This window comes from Stegostoma tigrinum, chromosome 6 (assembly GCF_030684315.1).
Source record: "Stegostoma tigrinum isolate sSteTig4 chromosome 6, sSteTig4.hap1, whole genome shotgun sequence".
In the NCBI taxonomy this organism is placed as follows: Eukaryota; Metazoa; Chordata; class Chondrichthyes; order Orectolobiformes; family Stegostomatidae; genus Stegostoma; species Stegostoma tigrinum.
This window is the reverse complement of record NC_081359.1, coordinates 65368548-65386404: the sequence shown is the minus strand read 5'-3', so window position 1 is coordinate 65386404 and position 17857 is coordinate 65368548. Positions and strand designations below refer to the sequence as shown.

General features: G+C 40.8%; 1 protein-coding gene across 1 annotated transcript in view; it reads right to left on the bottom strand.

Annotated features, from left to right (window-relative positions):
- Positions 1-8278: 8278 nt before the first annotated feature.
- LOC125453258 (high-affinity choline transporter 1-like) overlaps positions 8279-17857 on the bottom strand; it is an 87401-nt gene continuing 77822 nt past the window's right edge. Inside the window, exons 6-8 of the mRNA XM_048532582.1 lie at positions 11727-11880; positions 10975-11192; positions 8279-8890 (exon numbers count right to left, since the gene is read on the bottom strand). Coding sequence (XP_048388539.1) covers positions 8279-8890; positions 10975-11192; positions 11727-11880 — 984 coding nt within the window. The remainder of the gene's footprint in view (positions 8891-10974; positions 11193-11726; positions 11881-17857) is intronic.

Sequence of the window (17857 nt, the reverse complement as noted above, 5' to 3'; positions counted from 1 at the left end):
AGAGACTGTATTCCACCAAGTCACACTATTAAAAGCCAAAACAGAAGGCCTATGGTTAGATATGATTCTGAGATTAGGCAACATTTGCAGAACAATCCTGAGTACACCAACAGTTAAAATCATAACTGACTTAAGATCAAACTCATAACGTGGCATTATATTTCCTAGAAGTGACATTCATTAATACATAGGTACACACTCTCTGAAAACAAAAGGAATATGCTTTCGTCTTGGATAACAAGATGTAGAGCTGGATGAACACAGCAGGCCAAACATCATCAGAGCAACAGGAAGGCTGATGTTTTGGGCCTAGACCATTCTTCAGAAATGGGGGAGGGGAAGGGGATTCTGAAATAAACAGGGAGAGAGGAGGAGGTGGATAAAAGATGGATAAAGGAGAAGACAAGTGGAGAGGAGACAGACAGGCCAAAGAGGCGGGGATGGAGCCAGTAAATGTGAGTATAGGTGGAGAGTTAGGGAAGAGATGGGCCAGTACAGGGACAATGGGGAGGTTAAGGGGGAGGGATGAGGTTAGTAGGTAGGAGATGGGGGTGGGGCTTGGGGTGGGAGGAGGGGATAGATGGGAGGAAGGACTGATTAAGGAGGCAGGGACGAGCTAGGCTGGTTTTGGGATGTGGTTGGGGGGGGAGGAGAGATTTTGAAGCTTGTGAATTCCACATTGATACCATTGGGCAGGTTTCCCAAGCGGAATAAGAGTTGCTGTTCCTGCAAACTTCAGATAGCATCGTTGTGGTGCTGCAGGAGGCCCAGGATGGACATGTCGTCTAAGGAATGGGAGGGGGGGTTGAAATGGTTCGTGATTGGGAGGTGCAGTATTTTAAGTGCGAACTGAGTATAGGTGTTCTGCAAAGCAGTCCCCAAGCCTCCGCTTGGCTTCCCCGATGTAGAGGAGGCCACAACGGGAACAGCAGATGCAGTATACCACATTAGCAGATGTGCAGGTGAACATCTGCTTGATGTGGAATGTCTTCTTGGGGCCTGGGATGGGGGTGAGGGAAGAGGTATAGGGCAAGGTATAGCACTTACTGCGGTTGCAGGGAAAAGTGCTGGGTGTGGTGGGGCTGGAGGGGAGTGTGGAGCAGACAAGGGAGTCACGGAGAGAGTGGTCTCTCTGGAAAGCAGATAAGGGTGGGGAAGGGAAAAATGTCTTGGGTGGTGGGGTCGGATTGCAGATAGTGGAAGTGTCGGAGGATGATGCATTGGATCTGGAGGTTGGTTGGGTGGTACGGGAGGATGAGGGAGATTCTGTTTTGGTTGTTATTATGGAGAGTGGGTGTGAGGGATGAATTGCAGGAAATGCGGTCGATGCGGTTGAGGGCGTTCTCGACCACTGCGAGGGGGAAGTTGCAGTCCTTGCAAAATGAGGATTTCTGAGATGTATGGGAGTGGAATGCCTCATCCTGGGAGCAAATGTGGTGGAGGCGAAGGAATTGGGAATAGAGGATGGCATTTTTGCAGGAAGTTGGGTGGGAGGAGGTCTATCCTAGGTAGCTGTAGGGGTCAGTGGGCATGAAATGGATATTGGTTTCTAGGTGGTTGCCAGAGATAGAGACAGAGAGGTCCAGAAAGGAGAGAGAGGTATTGGAGATGGCCCAGGAGAACCCAAAGTTGGGGTGGAAGGAGTTGGTGAAGTGGATGACCTGTTTGAGCTCCTTGTGGGAGCACGAGGCAGCAGCGATCCAGTCATCCATGTAATGGAGGATAAGGTGGGGTTTAGGGCCATTGTAGGTACGGAAGAGAGATTCTTCCAAATAACCTACAAAGAAGCAGGCATAGCTTGGGCCCATGCGGGTACCCATGGCCACCCACTTTGTCTGTAGGAAGTGGGAGGAATTGAAAGGGAAGTTGTTGAGGGTGAGAATGAGTTCGGCTCAGTGGATAAGGGTGTCAGTGGAGGGGGACTGGTCAGGCCTGTGGGACAGGAAGAAGCGGAGGTCCTTTAGGCCATCTACACGGGGAATGCAGGGGTACAGGGACTGGATGCCCATGGTAAAGATTAGGTGTTGGGGACCAGGGAATGGAAGTTCTGGTGGAGGTGGAGGGCATGGGTGGTGTCACGGACGTAGATAGGGAGTACTTGGAGTGAGGGGGAGAAAATGGATTCGAAATAGGTGGAGGTAAGTTTGGTGGGGCAGGAGCAGGTGGAGACAGTGTGTCAACCAGGGCAGGCAGGTTTGTGGATTTTGGGAAGGAGTTAGAGCGGACGATGTGGTGTTGGGGAGCGATGAAGTTGGAGGCTGTGGGTGGAAGGTCACCTGAGTTGATAAGTTTGTGGATGGTTTGGGAAATGATGGTTTGGTGGTTGGGGTTGGGGTCATGACCAAGGGTCGGAAGGAGGAGGTGTCGGAGAGTTGGCGTCTGGCCTCGGCGATGTAGAGGTCAGTGCGCCATACTACAACTGCACCTCCCTTGTCTGCGGGTTTGATGGTGAGGTTGGGGTTGGAGCGGAGGGCTGCGCATTCTGCGGGGGAGAGGTTGGAGTGGGTGAGAGGGGTGGTGAGGTTGAGGCGATTGATGTTTCAATGACAGTTGGAGATGAAGAGGTTGAGAGAGGGTAGAAGGCCTTGGTGTGGTTGGGGTGGTGCCCAGGAGAAGGGGGCGTATTGGAGGCGGGAGAAGGGATCAGTAGAGGGAGGGTTCGGCTCACGGTTAGAGAAGTAAGCACGGAGGACAAGGTGGTGGAAAAACTGCTCAATGTCCAAACGTGACTGGTATTCGTTGATGTGTGGGTGGAGGGAGTCAAAGGTGAGCCCTTTACTGAGGACTAACCATTTGTCCTCAGTGAGGGGGAGGTCTGGGGGCTGGTGAAGACTCTCATCTTGCAACTTTTTGAATCACCTGGAAATCTGTGGAACCTATAGAGTGATAAAATCATACAGCACAGACCCTTTGGTCCAATGCAACTGTGTCGGCCAGACATTCTAATCTGATCTAGTCCCATTTGCCAGCCTTTGACCCATATCCTGCTAAATCCTTCTGATTCATATATCCATCCAAATGCCTTTTACAAATTGTAATGATAGCCACCTCCATCACTTCTTGTGGCAGCTCGTTCCATACAGGTTCTTTCCTCTGCATGAAAAAGGCGCCCCTCAGGGCTTTTTTAAATCTTTCTCCTCTCACCTCAAACCTATGCTCTCTAGTTTTGGACTTCCGCACCCTAGGAAAAAGATTATTCATCCTGTCCATGCCCCTCCTGATTTTACAAACCTCTATACGATCACCCGCCAGTCTCTGACGCTTCAGGGAAAAAAAAGTCCCAGTCTATTCAGTCTTGCGCTACAGTTGAAGCCCTCAAGCCCCAGCAACAGCCTTGTAAATCTTTTCCACACCCTCTCAAGTTTAGCAACTCCTTCCTGTAGCAAGGCGACCAGAACTGTATGCAGTATTTTAAAAGTGGCCTCACCAATGTCCTGTGCAACCACGACATGACATCCCAACTCCTACCCACAATGCAGTGACCAATAAAGGCAGGCATGCTGAATGCTTTCTTCACCACTCTGTCTAGCTGCAACTCCATTTTCAGGGAACCATGCACCTCCACTCCCAGGTTTCTTGGTTCAGCTACACTCCCCAGGACCCTACCATTAACTGTGTAAATCCTGCCCTGGTTTGAGCTATCAAAATACAGCGCCTCATATTTATTTAAATTTAAATGCATCTGCCAATCCTCAGCCCATCGGCCCATCTGATTGAGGTCCCATTGTTCTCTGACATAATCTTCTTCACTGTCCACTACACCACTGATTTTGGTGTCATCTGCAAACTTACTAACCATACCTCCTATCTTCACATCCAAATCATTTATATAAACAACAAACAGCAGTGGATCCAGCACTGATCCTTGTGACACACTGCTAGCACAGGTCCCCAAGTCAAAAAAACAAACCTCTACCACTCCCCAGAGATAGCAAGAGCTGCAGGTGCTGGAGTCAGAGACAACACAGTGTGAAGCTGGAGGAACACAGCAGGCCAGGCAGCATCAGAGGAGTAGGAAAGTCAACAGATTGGGTTGGGACTCTTCTTCAGAACTGAAGAACTCAGAACTCCAGAAACATCAACTTTCCTGCTCCTCTGATGCTGCCTGACCTGCTGTGTTCCTCCAACTCCACACTGTGTTGTGTCTACCACTACCCTCTGTCTCTTGTCTTCAAGCCAATTTTGTATCCAGTTGGCTGGCTTCCCCTGGATCCCATGCATCTACCATGCAGAACAATAATTCACTGTTGCTTTCTCCATAACAGTACTTCAGCCAGTCACCATTATTTTGCCAATCAAACATCACTCCTTTCTCCTTTAGTCTAACTTATGATTGTTTGGCAGTTGGCGTTTTTGTGCTTTCACTGATGAATGCGAGATGAAATGCTTCAGCAACATTCAAGCAATTTTCAACTTTCAGTATTCAAGTTCTGTACTAACAAGTAATTGTTAAATGCAAAAATGAACACAAAGATGAAGTCTGGCCTAATGATACTAGTTTGTTGCTTCAAGCAGCAAATACCGAAGCTAAAACAACATCACAGAGCAGCAGTTCAAGAAAGCTGTTCATCTCCACCTTCTCAAGGAAATTAGGAATAGGCAATAAATACTGGCCTTGATGGCAATGTGCGCATCCTACGAATTAGGGTATATGTGTGTGGGGAAAAAAAATCCAAAACCCAGATTTTAAGCCTCCATGCCTGATAGGAACTGGGCATCTGAAGAGTTAAAATCCTTGCAAAGACCTATTTGTCATATATTCACCAGCCTTGCAGCATGTCCTACTTTGACAAGCGTGGCTGGTAAGTTAAAGGTCTTGCAGCAAGCCAGTACAGCTTCATTGAAACTGAGTCAGAGTCTGATGAATTCATTAAGAACCCAGCTATATTTTTTACACACAGCATCCACATTTTTCCCCACAGTGCAAGCCCCAAACAGCACATCAGGCCTGAAAGAATAGCAAGCTTAAAAGATGTCCATTGGAGCAAGTCCTTTTGTTTTGTTTTGGAAGAGGTACAAGTGATCAGAAATGCTCTTCCATTCAAGAAACTATACCCTAAGCACAATCACTTATCTGAGCTCCAGTTGTCTGTATTGCCTCAGTCTATTTTGGAGTTATACAGTTATAAAGCCCAGGAAACAGACCTTTCAGTCCAACCAGTCCATGCTGATCATAATCCCAGTCTAATCTACTCCCGCCTGCCTATGCTTGGCCTGTGTCCTTCCAAACATTTCGTATTCATGTACTTATCGAAATGTCTTTCAAACATTGTAACTGTGCCTGTATGAACAACACATTTTACAAGTTCGTTCTACACACAAACCACTCTATGTAAACAAGTTCCCGTCATGTCTTTTTAAAATCATTCTCCTGTCATCTTAAAAATATGCCCCCTAGTCTTTAAATCCCCCACCCTAGGAAAAAGTCACCCGCCATTCACCTTATCTATACCCCTCGTGATTTTATAAACCTCCTATGCTCCAGACAAAACAGAACCTATCCAGCCTCTCCTTATTATTCAAACCTACCATTCCTGGTAACAACCTAGTAAATCTTTTCGGAATCCTCTCCAATTTAATATTATCCTTCCTATAAAAAGGTGACAAGAACAGGTCACAGTACCTTAGAAGAGAGCTCACTAACATCTTGTACAACGTCAACATAACATCCCAACTCCCATACTCAAAGCTCTAACCAATGAATGCAAGAGTGCAAAACACCTTCTTAACCACCTTGTCTTTATTTGACCCAAACTTCAAAGAATTATGTACCTGAATCCCTAGGTCCTCTGTTCTACAACTCACCAAAGGCCTTATTTTTAATTGTACAAGTCCTGCTGTTGTTTGTTAATCCAAAATGCAATACTTTGTATTTATCCAAATTAAACTACGTCTGCCACTCTTCAGCCCATTAACCCAATCAATCAAGATCTCTTTGTAATCTTAGATGACCCTCTTCTAACCACTATATCTCCAATTTCGGTATCATCTGCAAAACACTGATCACATCTTCTATATTCTCATCTAAATCTTTCCTGTAAATAACTAACAAAAGTGGACCCAGCACTTATCCCTGTGGAACTGGTCCAAAAAAAACCCTCCACCATTGTTCTCTGTCTCCTGCCATTAAGCCAATTTTGTATCCAGTTGGTAAGATCACCCTGAATCCCATATGATCTAACTTTACTAATTAGGTTACCATGCAGAATCTTGTTCAAGGCTTTACTAAAGTCCAAACAAACAATGTTTACCTTTCTGTCCTCATCAATCTTCTTGGTTACTTCCCTAAAAGACTCTAACAAGTTTGAGAAACATTATTTCCCTTCGCTCCTCAATTCAGACCATAATCTCTTGCTTTGCTTTCTTATTGTCTGCCATATTGGCATTGTATTTGGAAGCAATTTATGTTTGAAGTATGTAAATAAGTTCTAGAGGTTTAAATGGTCGAGGCTTCATGTCAATTAACCTGCACAAGGCTAATGATTGCCAAATCCACATCATGTTCTCCCTTCATTCATATTTAAAATGGGGCTTAAATGACACCAAGCCGTCTGTGCAGATCCATTATCTGAAGAAACCTAAGTGCAGGTTCTATTATTTGGGAATTTCTATCAGTTGTGTAATAAATTAGACTGTTTATTGTCGTAACCAGGCACAAAAACAGAAAAACGATTGAGGAATTCAAGAGAAGCAGTATTTAAGCACAAAACCGAGGAAAGGATTAATATCCATTTAACCTCTAATGTGCTGAAATAACTCACAAATTACTTGATAGTAGATTTGAGGAATAAAATCTCCTCTTGTCTTTAATGAGTGGTTATTGTTCACTACTATTTAATGACCTTTCATATCACATTACAATAAGAACTATAAATTGGAGCAAAATACATTTTACATTGGTACTGCCTTAAAAAGAGAAAAACCTGAAATCAGATCTCTCAGGATAAAATCTTCTCATCAACTTTCTATAAAGGGAACTTCTTAAGCATTATGTGACATTTTAGGAAGAACGTTATGTTTTCATATCAGTGACCTTTATAAAGCAAGGTGCATTATACAAGATGTAGAAGAACACTTCTAACTTTATGTTTTGAGATTCAGTGTTCACTTTAAAGATGTTTGCAATGTAACTGCATGTATTAGCAAGCAGTGGATTAAACACTGAACTTGCCTTCAGTCAGCTTTCATTTCCTTACAGCAAAAGGTAAGCCATCCAATTATCATTAATAATTGCTTAAACACTGAAATGGATATGAAACCTTTAACTATCATTAAAGTGAGCAAACAGCAATAGAGACAGCAAAGCTGATTAGAAAATAATTAACAGAATTTTTTTTTGAAAATCCAGGAATTCCAGCTTTATTGAGCAAAGGTAAATGTGCTGTAGAAGGTCATAATTAAGCGCCTAACCTCATGAATCATTTCCCTGACCCCTGTCTCAATGCTTTTTCATCCATCTCCGCCCATTATGGCTGGAACCTTGATCAATGGTTTTGTTAACTTCAGTCTCGAATATTCCAATTTTTTTTTGGCTGTTGTCATATCTTTCACACTATATGAACATTAAGCTCTTTAAAACTCTTCAGCCTGTAACCAGCCCTTTCTCAAGCTTCATTCATTCTGCTTGTTGACCTGAATTGGCTGCTGGTCCACAACACCTCGATTTTAAAATTCTTATCTCATGGTTCAAATTCTTCATGGCTTTGTTCCTCCCTATCTCTGTAAACTTCTCTGGCCCTACATTTTCCAAATAATTCTGATACTTCTAACTTTAGTCAATTGTGTATCCTTTAAATCTTTCAACTAACATTGTTGTCAGAGTTGTCAGCCATCTAGGCTCTAATCTCTGAAATTCCCTCCCTAAACTTTACTTTTCCAATAATCTCTTCTCCTCTAAAACCTATCTTCTTGATAAGCTTCTGGCTACTTTTCCTAAGTCATCTTGTTTGACTTGGTATCAATTTTCATCTGAGTGCACTCCTGGGAAGTGCCATGGAGTGCTGTCCTACCTTAAAAGTGTTAGATAAAAGTAAGTTGTTGTTGTAAACTAACTGGAATAGTAACTAGCTAAAAATATCCAATGCTAATAATTGACTCGATTGGGATTTTTAGTCCACTAGCTTTAGATGTTTATCAGTGAGTTTTGTTTTATTTATTATAGCTCCTACTAACCAAAACCACTTGGCATTTGCTTCAGGTGTAATACATTTTTTTGCTACAATATCGATGTTTGAAGTTGCTTTCAAGTGAGGCATGTGTCAATCATCCATTTTTGAAGTCACTGGACTTGAACTTGATCAGCATCTGGTTCCTTGTTTACAGAAGTAGCATTAAGAGGGTCCATAGCTTCTTTATCTGTAGGTGTCTGTTCAACAGTATCTGTGTTATCATTGTTCAGTGATCCTACTTTATTAATTTTTTCTTTTTTAGGCGGTGAATAAAAGCCTTTAAGAAAGTCCATTTTCTGTGATAACATTCCCCTATCAAAGAGAGTTTTGGTCAGGTAAGAAACGCTCAAGTTAATCAGCAAGCATGACAGCATTGACAAAGTTTTGAATGGAAATGTTTGGATGTATATTGGTCCACTTGGAAATGTGATATCCAAATAACATCCAGCATAACAGATCAATGGTTGTAATCGTAGGTATGGTTCACCACCACTAATACGGAGAAAAATACCAAAGAAGTAACTAGTGAGGCAACCGTAAACATTGGTTCCTTTGATGTAGAGTACGGATACCAGTTGAGGAAAAAGCAGAACAAAGATAAGATCCGAGCTCAGGTACCATAATCCGTAGACAGAAGTGGACATCCATGTCATTGCTGCTGCTATTGATCCAAACATAATGATGCCTGCTCTCATTACCCACACCAGTTCATTATCTGTGGCCTGTAATGCACATGAAGACAAAAAAGGAAAAATAGTTGACTATTTTAATGTAGCAAGGTGAATAATTGCTAATGATTTTTTAAAAAAATATATTCATCGTTCGGTTTTCATAATATCCTGAAATCTACTGAGGTGAATGTGCCCAGATCTGTTACCTTGCCCATGTGGCCAATTTTCAAAAGTGAACTTGGACAAAGGTTGTCAGAAAATTTATCATTTCAGAAATAACCAATACTTTAAGAATTTTTAATCAAACAGTTCAGGCATATTTTGGCACATCTCTGGGGCAGGTGGGACCTGCGCTTTGGCCGAGACGTAGTGATGTTACTGTGTTGCAAGAGCCCTAAATAACCTTTTAAAGCATGCAGTCCTGAGTAAGAATTATTAAATGCCGATGAATAATAGGATTCCGTAGGCTATTGTAGCATTAATACTGCCATTTTGCCTGAAGCTAGTTAACCTGACAGACAGAATCACATTCCTGCACTAGGTTTTAATAATAGCTTATAACATTTTCAAGCTAACTGGCCTGAAGTTTCCTATTTTTCTGCCCCCATCTCCTTTTGAATAAAGGAGTTACATTAGCTTTTTCCCATTTGAAAGTACCTTCCCTGAATGTAATAAGATTTGGAAAATTAAAACCAATACATTAGCCATCTCACTAGCTACTTCTTATTAAGAGCTTAGGATGAAATCCATCAGGACCTGGGGTCTTGTCAACTTGCAATTCCAATAATTTACTCAGTACTGTTTTATTGGTGATTACAATTTTCTTCAGGTCCTCCCTCTCTTTCAATTCCTGATTTACAGCTATTTCTGAGATGTTACTTGTATCCTCTCTAGTGAAGACCAAGGCAAAATACCTGTTCAAAGTGTCTGCCATTCTTTATCTTTCATCACTAACTTCCCAGATTCATTTTCTAAAGGACAGGCACTTTATCTCATTGCCTTTCTAAACATTTAAAGAATGTTTTCCTTTTTTAAAAATATTTTGTCTAATTTTCTCTTGTATTCTAACTTTTCCCTCCTTGTGACTTTTAATGTTCTGTTCAACCTTCTGATTTGTCACCTACCTTTGCACAACCATATGTCTGTTCTTTGAGGTTAATACCACCTCTGACCTTTTTAGTTAAGCACGGTCTGTCCCTTAGAATTTTTCTTATTTGTTGGAATGTATGTTTTCTGAATTTTCTGAATTATCACCTCAAATGTTTTTCACTGTTATCTGTATTGGCCTATCCCTTTACTTAAATTGCCAGTTCACTTTTGCTAGTTCTACTTGGATGCCCTTGTCATATTTAGCCTAGTTTAGATTAAAAATAATTGTCTTGGAAGCACACTTGCATGACCTCTTGCCTTTATCATTCCTCATGTCCATCGAGACTGCTTCAATATCCTAATTTCCTGAATTTTAGTCATCGCTGTCTATTGGGCTAATACCATCTTTAATTAATGAAGCTACTCCTCCAATCTTGCTGAACTTCCTGTTCTTCATAAACTCAATATTCAAGCCTCATCTTGGCTATAATTTCAATTTGTACTACTAGTTCATCTCTTTTGTTTTGAATGCTATATGCATTTAAATACAATGCCTTTGTTTTGTCCTTTTATAATTTTAGTAACACTTAGTCTTATCTGCTGAGTTGCTCTAAGATCTCCGTCTTTTCATGTCATTGTCCATTTACTCTTTGCCAAATTAATTTATTTCACTGTTACATTTTCCTCATTCAATGATTCACTGTAACCTTCCAAATTTGCACCCTTGACACTAATTTTTGGTTAAAACCCACTCTACCTCCTCCACTACACAATTAGCGAGACCAAATATAATTTATTGATAAATATATTTTTTTAAAAAGTATTGCTACAGCGATATTGTGGTAACCACCTTTGATAGTAGAAATTAATCTATTTGAAAGTAAATGTGATTTTAAAGAATTGTTTCTCATATGACAGACAAACATATAGCTTTTATCTAACTTAACAAAATCACATTACTAGGTAAAATACATGTAACATCATAAAAGAAAATAAATATGTACAATAAATAAGCTTGAAGGCTTGTAGGTTTAAGGCATGCTCACTTCACGCCTAAGTACACCATGATAAAGATTCCGAGTAAACATCGAACTTGCTGATAGGATGGAGGAGTCAGCTGATGACATCACTGCAGCAGAAATAGCTCCAAGGCCAAAAAATGCAATGTAATTTGGACAAAGGTACCGTAGTATAATAGGCAAAATCATCTGAGTTTCATTTCTGTCCATAGGATCTGGAAGACCATAACTCGTCTGATTCCAGTCTGTAACAAGAACATGAAACCAAAATAACCCTTAGACAGCTAATAAGCGGAATCCCCTGTTTAGTTGTATTCTAATGCCTGAATTAAAGAAAATAAAACAAAGTAAATTGAAACTTGCATTACATCATTAGCTATGTATAGAGACTGGATAATATTTTTTGGCAAAAAGCAACTTAAAATCAATCACTGACTTGAAGTAATTCCTCAGAGACTTGTATCCCGTCGCTTAGTCATCTTTTATTTGCACAGGTAGAGTCCTTGGCACTGATCCAGCTCACTCAGAGCCAACTCTCAGAGTGAACAGGATGTCTGACACTCCTGTCCTTATCTGTCAGCCAGGCTTCCCTGACTGGACCAGATTAACAGCCCCAGTTAGGGAACTCGTATTCTATGAGGTCTACACAACAATTGTTACAATTGCTGCACATATGCTTTGATAATTTTGATGTCTGTAAACATATCCATATATTTCAATGTTTCACCCTGATTAGATATTAAAGATTTTTCACATGATTTAAAACAGTTTCACATTACCAGTTGATGCTCCTACTGCACCAATGATTACAGCTGGGAGAGCCAGTATTAAACTACTGAAAGCAGCCACAAAGGAGAGTATTTGTGCTTGAGCAGCTGTGGAGGCTGAAAGTACCCTTTGAAAATATGCCTGCCAAGGAATTCCTCCTAAAATCTGAAAAAAAAAGCAGAAAATAAAACACTTAGACTTAATGTACAGCTACATTTACAAGTTGTGGGTCTTTGATACAGAAATATATCCATGAGTGAATATTTATATCCAGAGAAGCAACTTTAAAAGGGAATTATTTTTATCATACATGACTTCAGTGCATCGTCTTGATTTAAAAACAGTTCTGTATGTTTCTTATTAGATTTGTTGATATGGTTGAACCTTGTTGAAAATGACATAGTCATATTTTATTGCACAGTTGTCTTTCATCCCCCAACTATGAACTTGGAGCCTTAGCCATTGATTCCATCCATCTCTCTGATCAGTCTGAGGCTTATCGAGAGTCTTCACAACTTGAAATCATAGTTAAGCCTGTAATGAGCTTCAAATCATGTACTTGAACCATCTAACCAGCATTACCCAACTTTTTCTATGCCTCAGCTCATCTGCTGATGAAAGCCTCATTTATGCCTTTCAGGCTTAACTATTTCAATGCATCCCTGGCTTTTTTTTTCCATTTACTCCTCCGGTACAAACTTTAAATCATTTAAAAATCTGATATCCATGTCCTAAATGACACTAAACATTATTCACCCACCACCTCTCTGCTCACTAAGACATACTTGGCTCTCAGTTAAGCAATGCCTCACTTGAAATGTTTGTGCTTGTTTTCAAATTTATCCATGGCCTTGCCACTATCAATGTTTGTAATCTTCTCTAGTCCTAAAACAGTCTGTGCTAACTGTATTTCTCAAATTTTGGCTTCTTGCTACATTATTAGTGGCCACAATTTCAAGTACAAAGGTACTAAAGTTTAGAATGCCTTCATTCAGCCTTGCCTCCTTAACTTGTTTCCTCCTTCCAAATTCTCCTTTATATCCATTTTTTTCATGAACCTTACAATCAGTGCCTTTATGCCACCCATGTGGCTTAATGTATGAAGAGATTGATTTTGGAAAGTCAAATTTGAATGCAGAATAAAGAGTTAATGGCAGGATTCTTGGCAGTGTGGAGGAACAGAGGGATCTTGGCGTCCACATCCTTAGATCCTTCAAAGTTGCTACCCAAGTTGATAGGGTTGTAAAGAAGGCATATGGTGTGTTGGATTTCATTGGCAGGTTAATTGAGTTTAAGAACTGCGAGGTTATGTTGCAGCTCTACAAAACTCTAGTTAGACCACACTTGGAATATTGTGTTCAGTTCTGGCCACCTCATTATAGGAAAGATGTGGAAGCTTGAGAGAGGGTGCAGAGGAGATTTACCAGGAGGCTACCTGGACTGGAGGGCAGGTCTTATGAGGAAAGGTTCAGGGAGCTAGGGCTTTTTTCATTGGAGCGAAGAAGGATGAGAGGTGACTTGATAGAGGTTTGCAAGATGTGGAGGGGCATGGATAGAATGGATAGTCAGGGACTTTTCCCTGGAGTGGAAATGACTATTATGAGGGGACATAATTTTAAGATGATTGGAGGAAGGTATTGGGGAGATGTCAGAGGTAGGTTCTTCACACAGTGTGGTGGGCGTGTGGAATGCGCTGCCGGCATTGGTAATGGAGTCAAATACTTTAGAAACTTTGAAGCGACTCTTTGGTAGGCACATAGAGGATAGTAAAATGTAGGGTATGCAGGGTAGATTGATCTTAGTAGGATAAATAGGTCAGCACAACATCGTGGGCTGAAGGGCCTGTACTGCTCAGTGTCTTGCTGGGTGATATTTATGACAGATAAGGCAATCTATACACATAGAATCCCTACAGTATGGAAACAGGCCATTTGGCCAAACTAGTCCACACCACCCCTCTGAAGAGCATCCCACCCAGATCTATTCCCCTACTCCTGTATTTCCCATATCTAGCCCACCTAACCTAAACATCCCTGGGCACTATATGACAATTTAGCATGGCCAATCCACCTACCCTGCACATCTTTGGACTGCGGGAGAAAACCAGAGCCCTTGGAGAAAACCCATACAGACATGCGGAAAATGTGCAAACTCCACAGAGGCAGCCGCCCAAGGCTAGAATCAAACCCAGGTCTCTGGTGCTTTGAGGCAGCATTGCTAACCACTGAGCCACTGTGCCACCCAAAAGTAAAAGGTTTTGTAATTCGACACTGGCTGATCAGGAGGGTGAACTCTTTTCATTCTAGTGAAAATCCAAACCTTTTACACTTATACGGCATAATAGGCTATTGAACTCGTTGCCAATTTTTAAGCTGTGCACATGCTTCCTTCTACCTACTTCACCTAACTCTATCAAGATTTATTTTTTATATCTCATGTACTTTGAGCCATAGAGGCTTACAGCATGGAAACAGACCCTTTTATCCAACCAGTCCACATATCTAGCTTTCCGTTGAATATATTTATGTTATTTGCCTTAAACATTCTTTGTGGCAGTGAGTTCCACATTTTCATTACTGTTTAGTTGAAGCTAATTCTCTTAAATACACAATTGGAATTTATTAGTGGCTGTCTGATGTTTAAGACCTTTGGTTTTGTTCATTCCTACAAATGGAAAGATCTTCTTGACATATCACCTGAAAAAGAAACTCATTGGTACTTAAGAGGCCTCTAGTAGGTCAGCCCTTGACTATCTCTTTTTAGAGGCAAGAACCACAACTTGTTCGGTCTTTTCTAACATTCACATTTTCTCATCCCACGAAGCTCTTTTCCAACCTATCCAGTGTCTCTATATTATTTCTGTAATATAATGCTTTGAATAATGCACAGTATTCCCAAGGTGGTACATGGAGGCCAATTCCTTGCTGTTTGCAGAACTTTCACAGCACAGAACTGGTGCTAACTTACTGATCCATCTCTGTCAGTTTTCTGAATTAAAGCAGATGTGCTTGAGTCCCCAGTCAGTGTTGGACTTTTAAAAAACAACTCGTTCTTAGGACAATATACTTCACACAAGAGGGAGTCAAAGATGGTGTAAGTTTCTATGTGAAGACTTTTAAGAAGACCTATTCTGCACATATTGTCCAGAAATGCACTGCATGATGCCATATTGAGTGCTCCATCATAATTAAAGTTATATGAAAACAGGATGGTCATAGTGAATTTGCTGTACTTGTGGCATTATCCAGGTCAGAGGTAGAACCCAATTTCATTATGGCTGAGTGAAATCAATCGTTGCAAATGGACTTTTCATGATCACATAAAAATTTTCAGTGCAGATTCACAACAAATACCCAGGAGATAACATTTATTTAACATAAAGTGCAATATTGTACTGAAGAAAATAAAGATAGAATTTCATTTCCAGTGATGCCAGTTACTAATTCTGAAGAACCTTTCTGAAGAATCGATGATGGCACTTTAGGGTGATCTCATATCCATGTTTTTTCTCTTAGCTTTTAAGTGAGAATTGATGTTTGTATTTGTGGATAGTTGCCTTGTCAGATAATATCAATTGGTTATGAACTGTGGTCCACCCATGGTTAACAGCTCGATTGAAGCCTGGTGTCCAAAAATTATCAAGAAGTTCATTTCGAGTTCACCTTCACTCAAAGCAAAATACTGGGAAATATCTTGCTTCCAACATCTCACTGGACCAACCACTGTTGCAGACTTTCAGACCTTGTCTGTGGGAGAAGCTTCACATACCAACATAAGACCATAAGAGAGAAGAACAGAATTCGGCCATTCAGCCCATCAAGTCTGCTCCACCATATGATCATGGCTAATATTTTTCTCAACCCCATTCTGCCTTCTCTCCATAATCCTTGATCTCCTTATTAATCAAGAACTTATCTGTCTCCGTCTCAAATACACTCAATGACTTAGCCTCGACAGGCTTCTGTGGTAATGAGTTTCGTGGATTCACCATTCTCTGGCTGAAGAAATTCTTCCTCATCTCATTTCTAAAGGGTCATCCCTCCATTCCAAGTACACCCTGAACAGAACAGCACCTGTCATTGAGATTAGAATATAAAAAAAAATAGGACAGAGGGTCCTATAAGCCTGTTTCATCATATAATTGGATCACAACTGTCATAAGGTATCTTCCACAGTTCATACAAACTTTGATTGGATTTCCAATAGTTATGGATGTACATGCACCTGCTCATGCTGGGATCTACCTCCTTCTGTAAAGTTTTGAAATAATCAGTTCAAGTGAAGAACTTGGAAGCATGTGCAAACATATGATTTGTATGAAGTATGTTACTGGAGTTCAGGAAACAGCACTTTAACCTGAGGAAAGCAAGCTTCATCTATTATAACTCTGATTGGTATTGAAAACGTAGGGGATATTTCACTGAAATAGAGATATATAGCAAGAACTGTTGTGAATAGATGTTCTTTCCAATGCATATGTTTGTGTTTACAGTAGCAACGGTTCACGCTTTGGCAATGGATTATGTGTTTTAGCAGATAGGCATCCAAAGACGAAATGCATGTTCAAAATAAATAAGCAAGATCTGGTTGAGTTTTTGGTCTGCTTTAATGTTTACTATTAAAAGGTCTGAGTTAGTTTATGAGCCAAAGCACGAAGATCCTAATATCTGACAGCTTGGAGAAAACAAAATGCTTTAATCAATTCAAGAACTATTTACAAAGGTTTTGTTTCAATTGCTGAACAATATCAAATCATATTTTGTGTTTATAATGTCTGTTCTTGGCCATCTAATTATGCATAGGCCAGCTAATGTCTTGGAGTAAAACTTGGCTTCCAACACTGACATGGAAATATATCACCGTTCCTCCACTTTCACTGGGTCAACACCCTAGAACTACCCGGCTAACTGCATTGAGGGTCTATCCACAATGCATGAACGGTACCATTGGAGATGACAGCTCACTCCCACCTTCTCAACGACAATTAAGGATGAATAATAAATGCTGGTCCAGACAGTGAAGACTATTTCCCACATATGAAGAAAAAAAAAATCTTCAAATCCCCTTTGCCGTTGGATCCAGGCCCCTTTCTGCCGAGAATGGGTGGTATGGAATCTGGCCACATTTTGTTTAAAAAAAAAAATCGCATTGATACGTTCTTTCTTTCATCAAAAGGATCTTTGGGATTTGGAACATCAGAACCCTCATGGACAATCCAACTTCAAAAGACCTGAATGCTGCACCACTATTTTAGTGTGGAAAATCGAGTGCATTGACACCATCATTGTCACACTCAGCGAGAAACATAAGGTATATTCAGGAAGGCACTAAAAGCATCAAGAGAACTTGTCAGGAGCATGCAGTAACAAGGTATAGGCATTGGAAAGAGCACACAAGCCTCCTAGCACCTCAGCTGTCTTATCCAACTGCCTCATAAGTGATGCAGTCCACAGATTGAGTTCTGAAGTGGTTCCTAGAGCCATCGAGTAGAACCAGAATATGCTCAATCCTAAGAGATTGCTGAAGAAGTATCTATGGGGTAAAGGCTTTCCTACAGGAATAAGCTAAAGGCTGCACACAAAATAACTTCCTACTGATCCTTAAATGCATTACAAAAGGCCATTCAAAAATCTGAGACCTTAGAAGATGGCTGGGAGATTTTAAATGCTTACAACCAATGGAACACAGTGGCAGCAGTGCGTACCATTTACAACATGCTCTGCAGGAAAGATTCCTTGACAGCACCTTCAAAATCTGTGACATCTACCTCCTAGGAGAAGCACAGCATGGAAACAGGGGACTGACTGTCATATTAAATGGAGGTAGTAAGGCTCCTCATCCAACTTTTGACTTGAAGGAAAATCATCCTCCTAATGTTCTCCTAGCATGTATTAAAAGGGGTTTTTGATGGTAGGAAGTGCAATACTGACATAAAAACTGGAAACCTGTGCTTTTTTGCATAAAATGCAGTTGGCTGGAAAATTGTTTATGGAAATAAATGGGAAACTTAAAGCTTGCCAATCTATTTTTCCAAACTGTCTGCGCCTGCACAGTTGGCATATATGATTACAAAATCTACTTTATAACATTATTCAGAAAATGTTGGAATGCCCACAAACCAGTCAATATCTATAAGATAGGC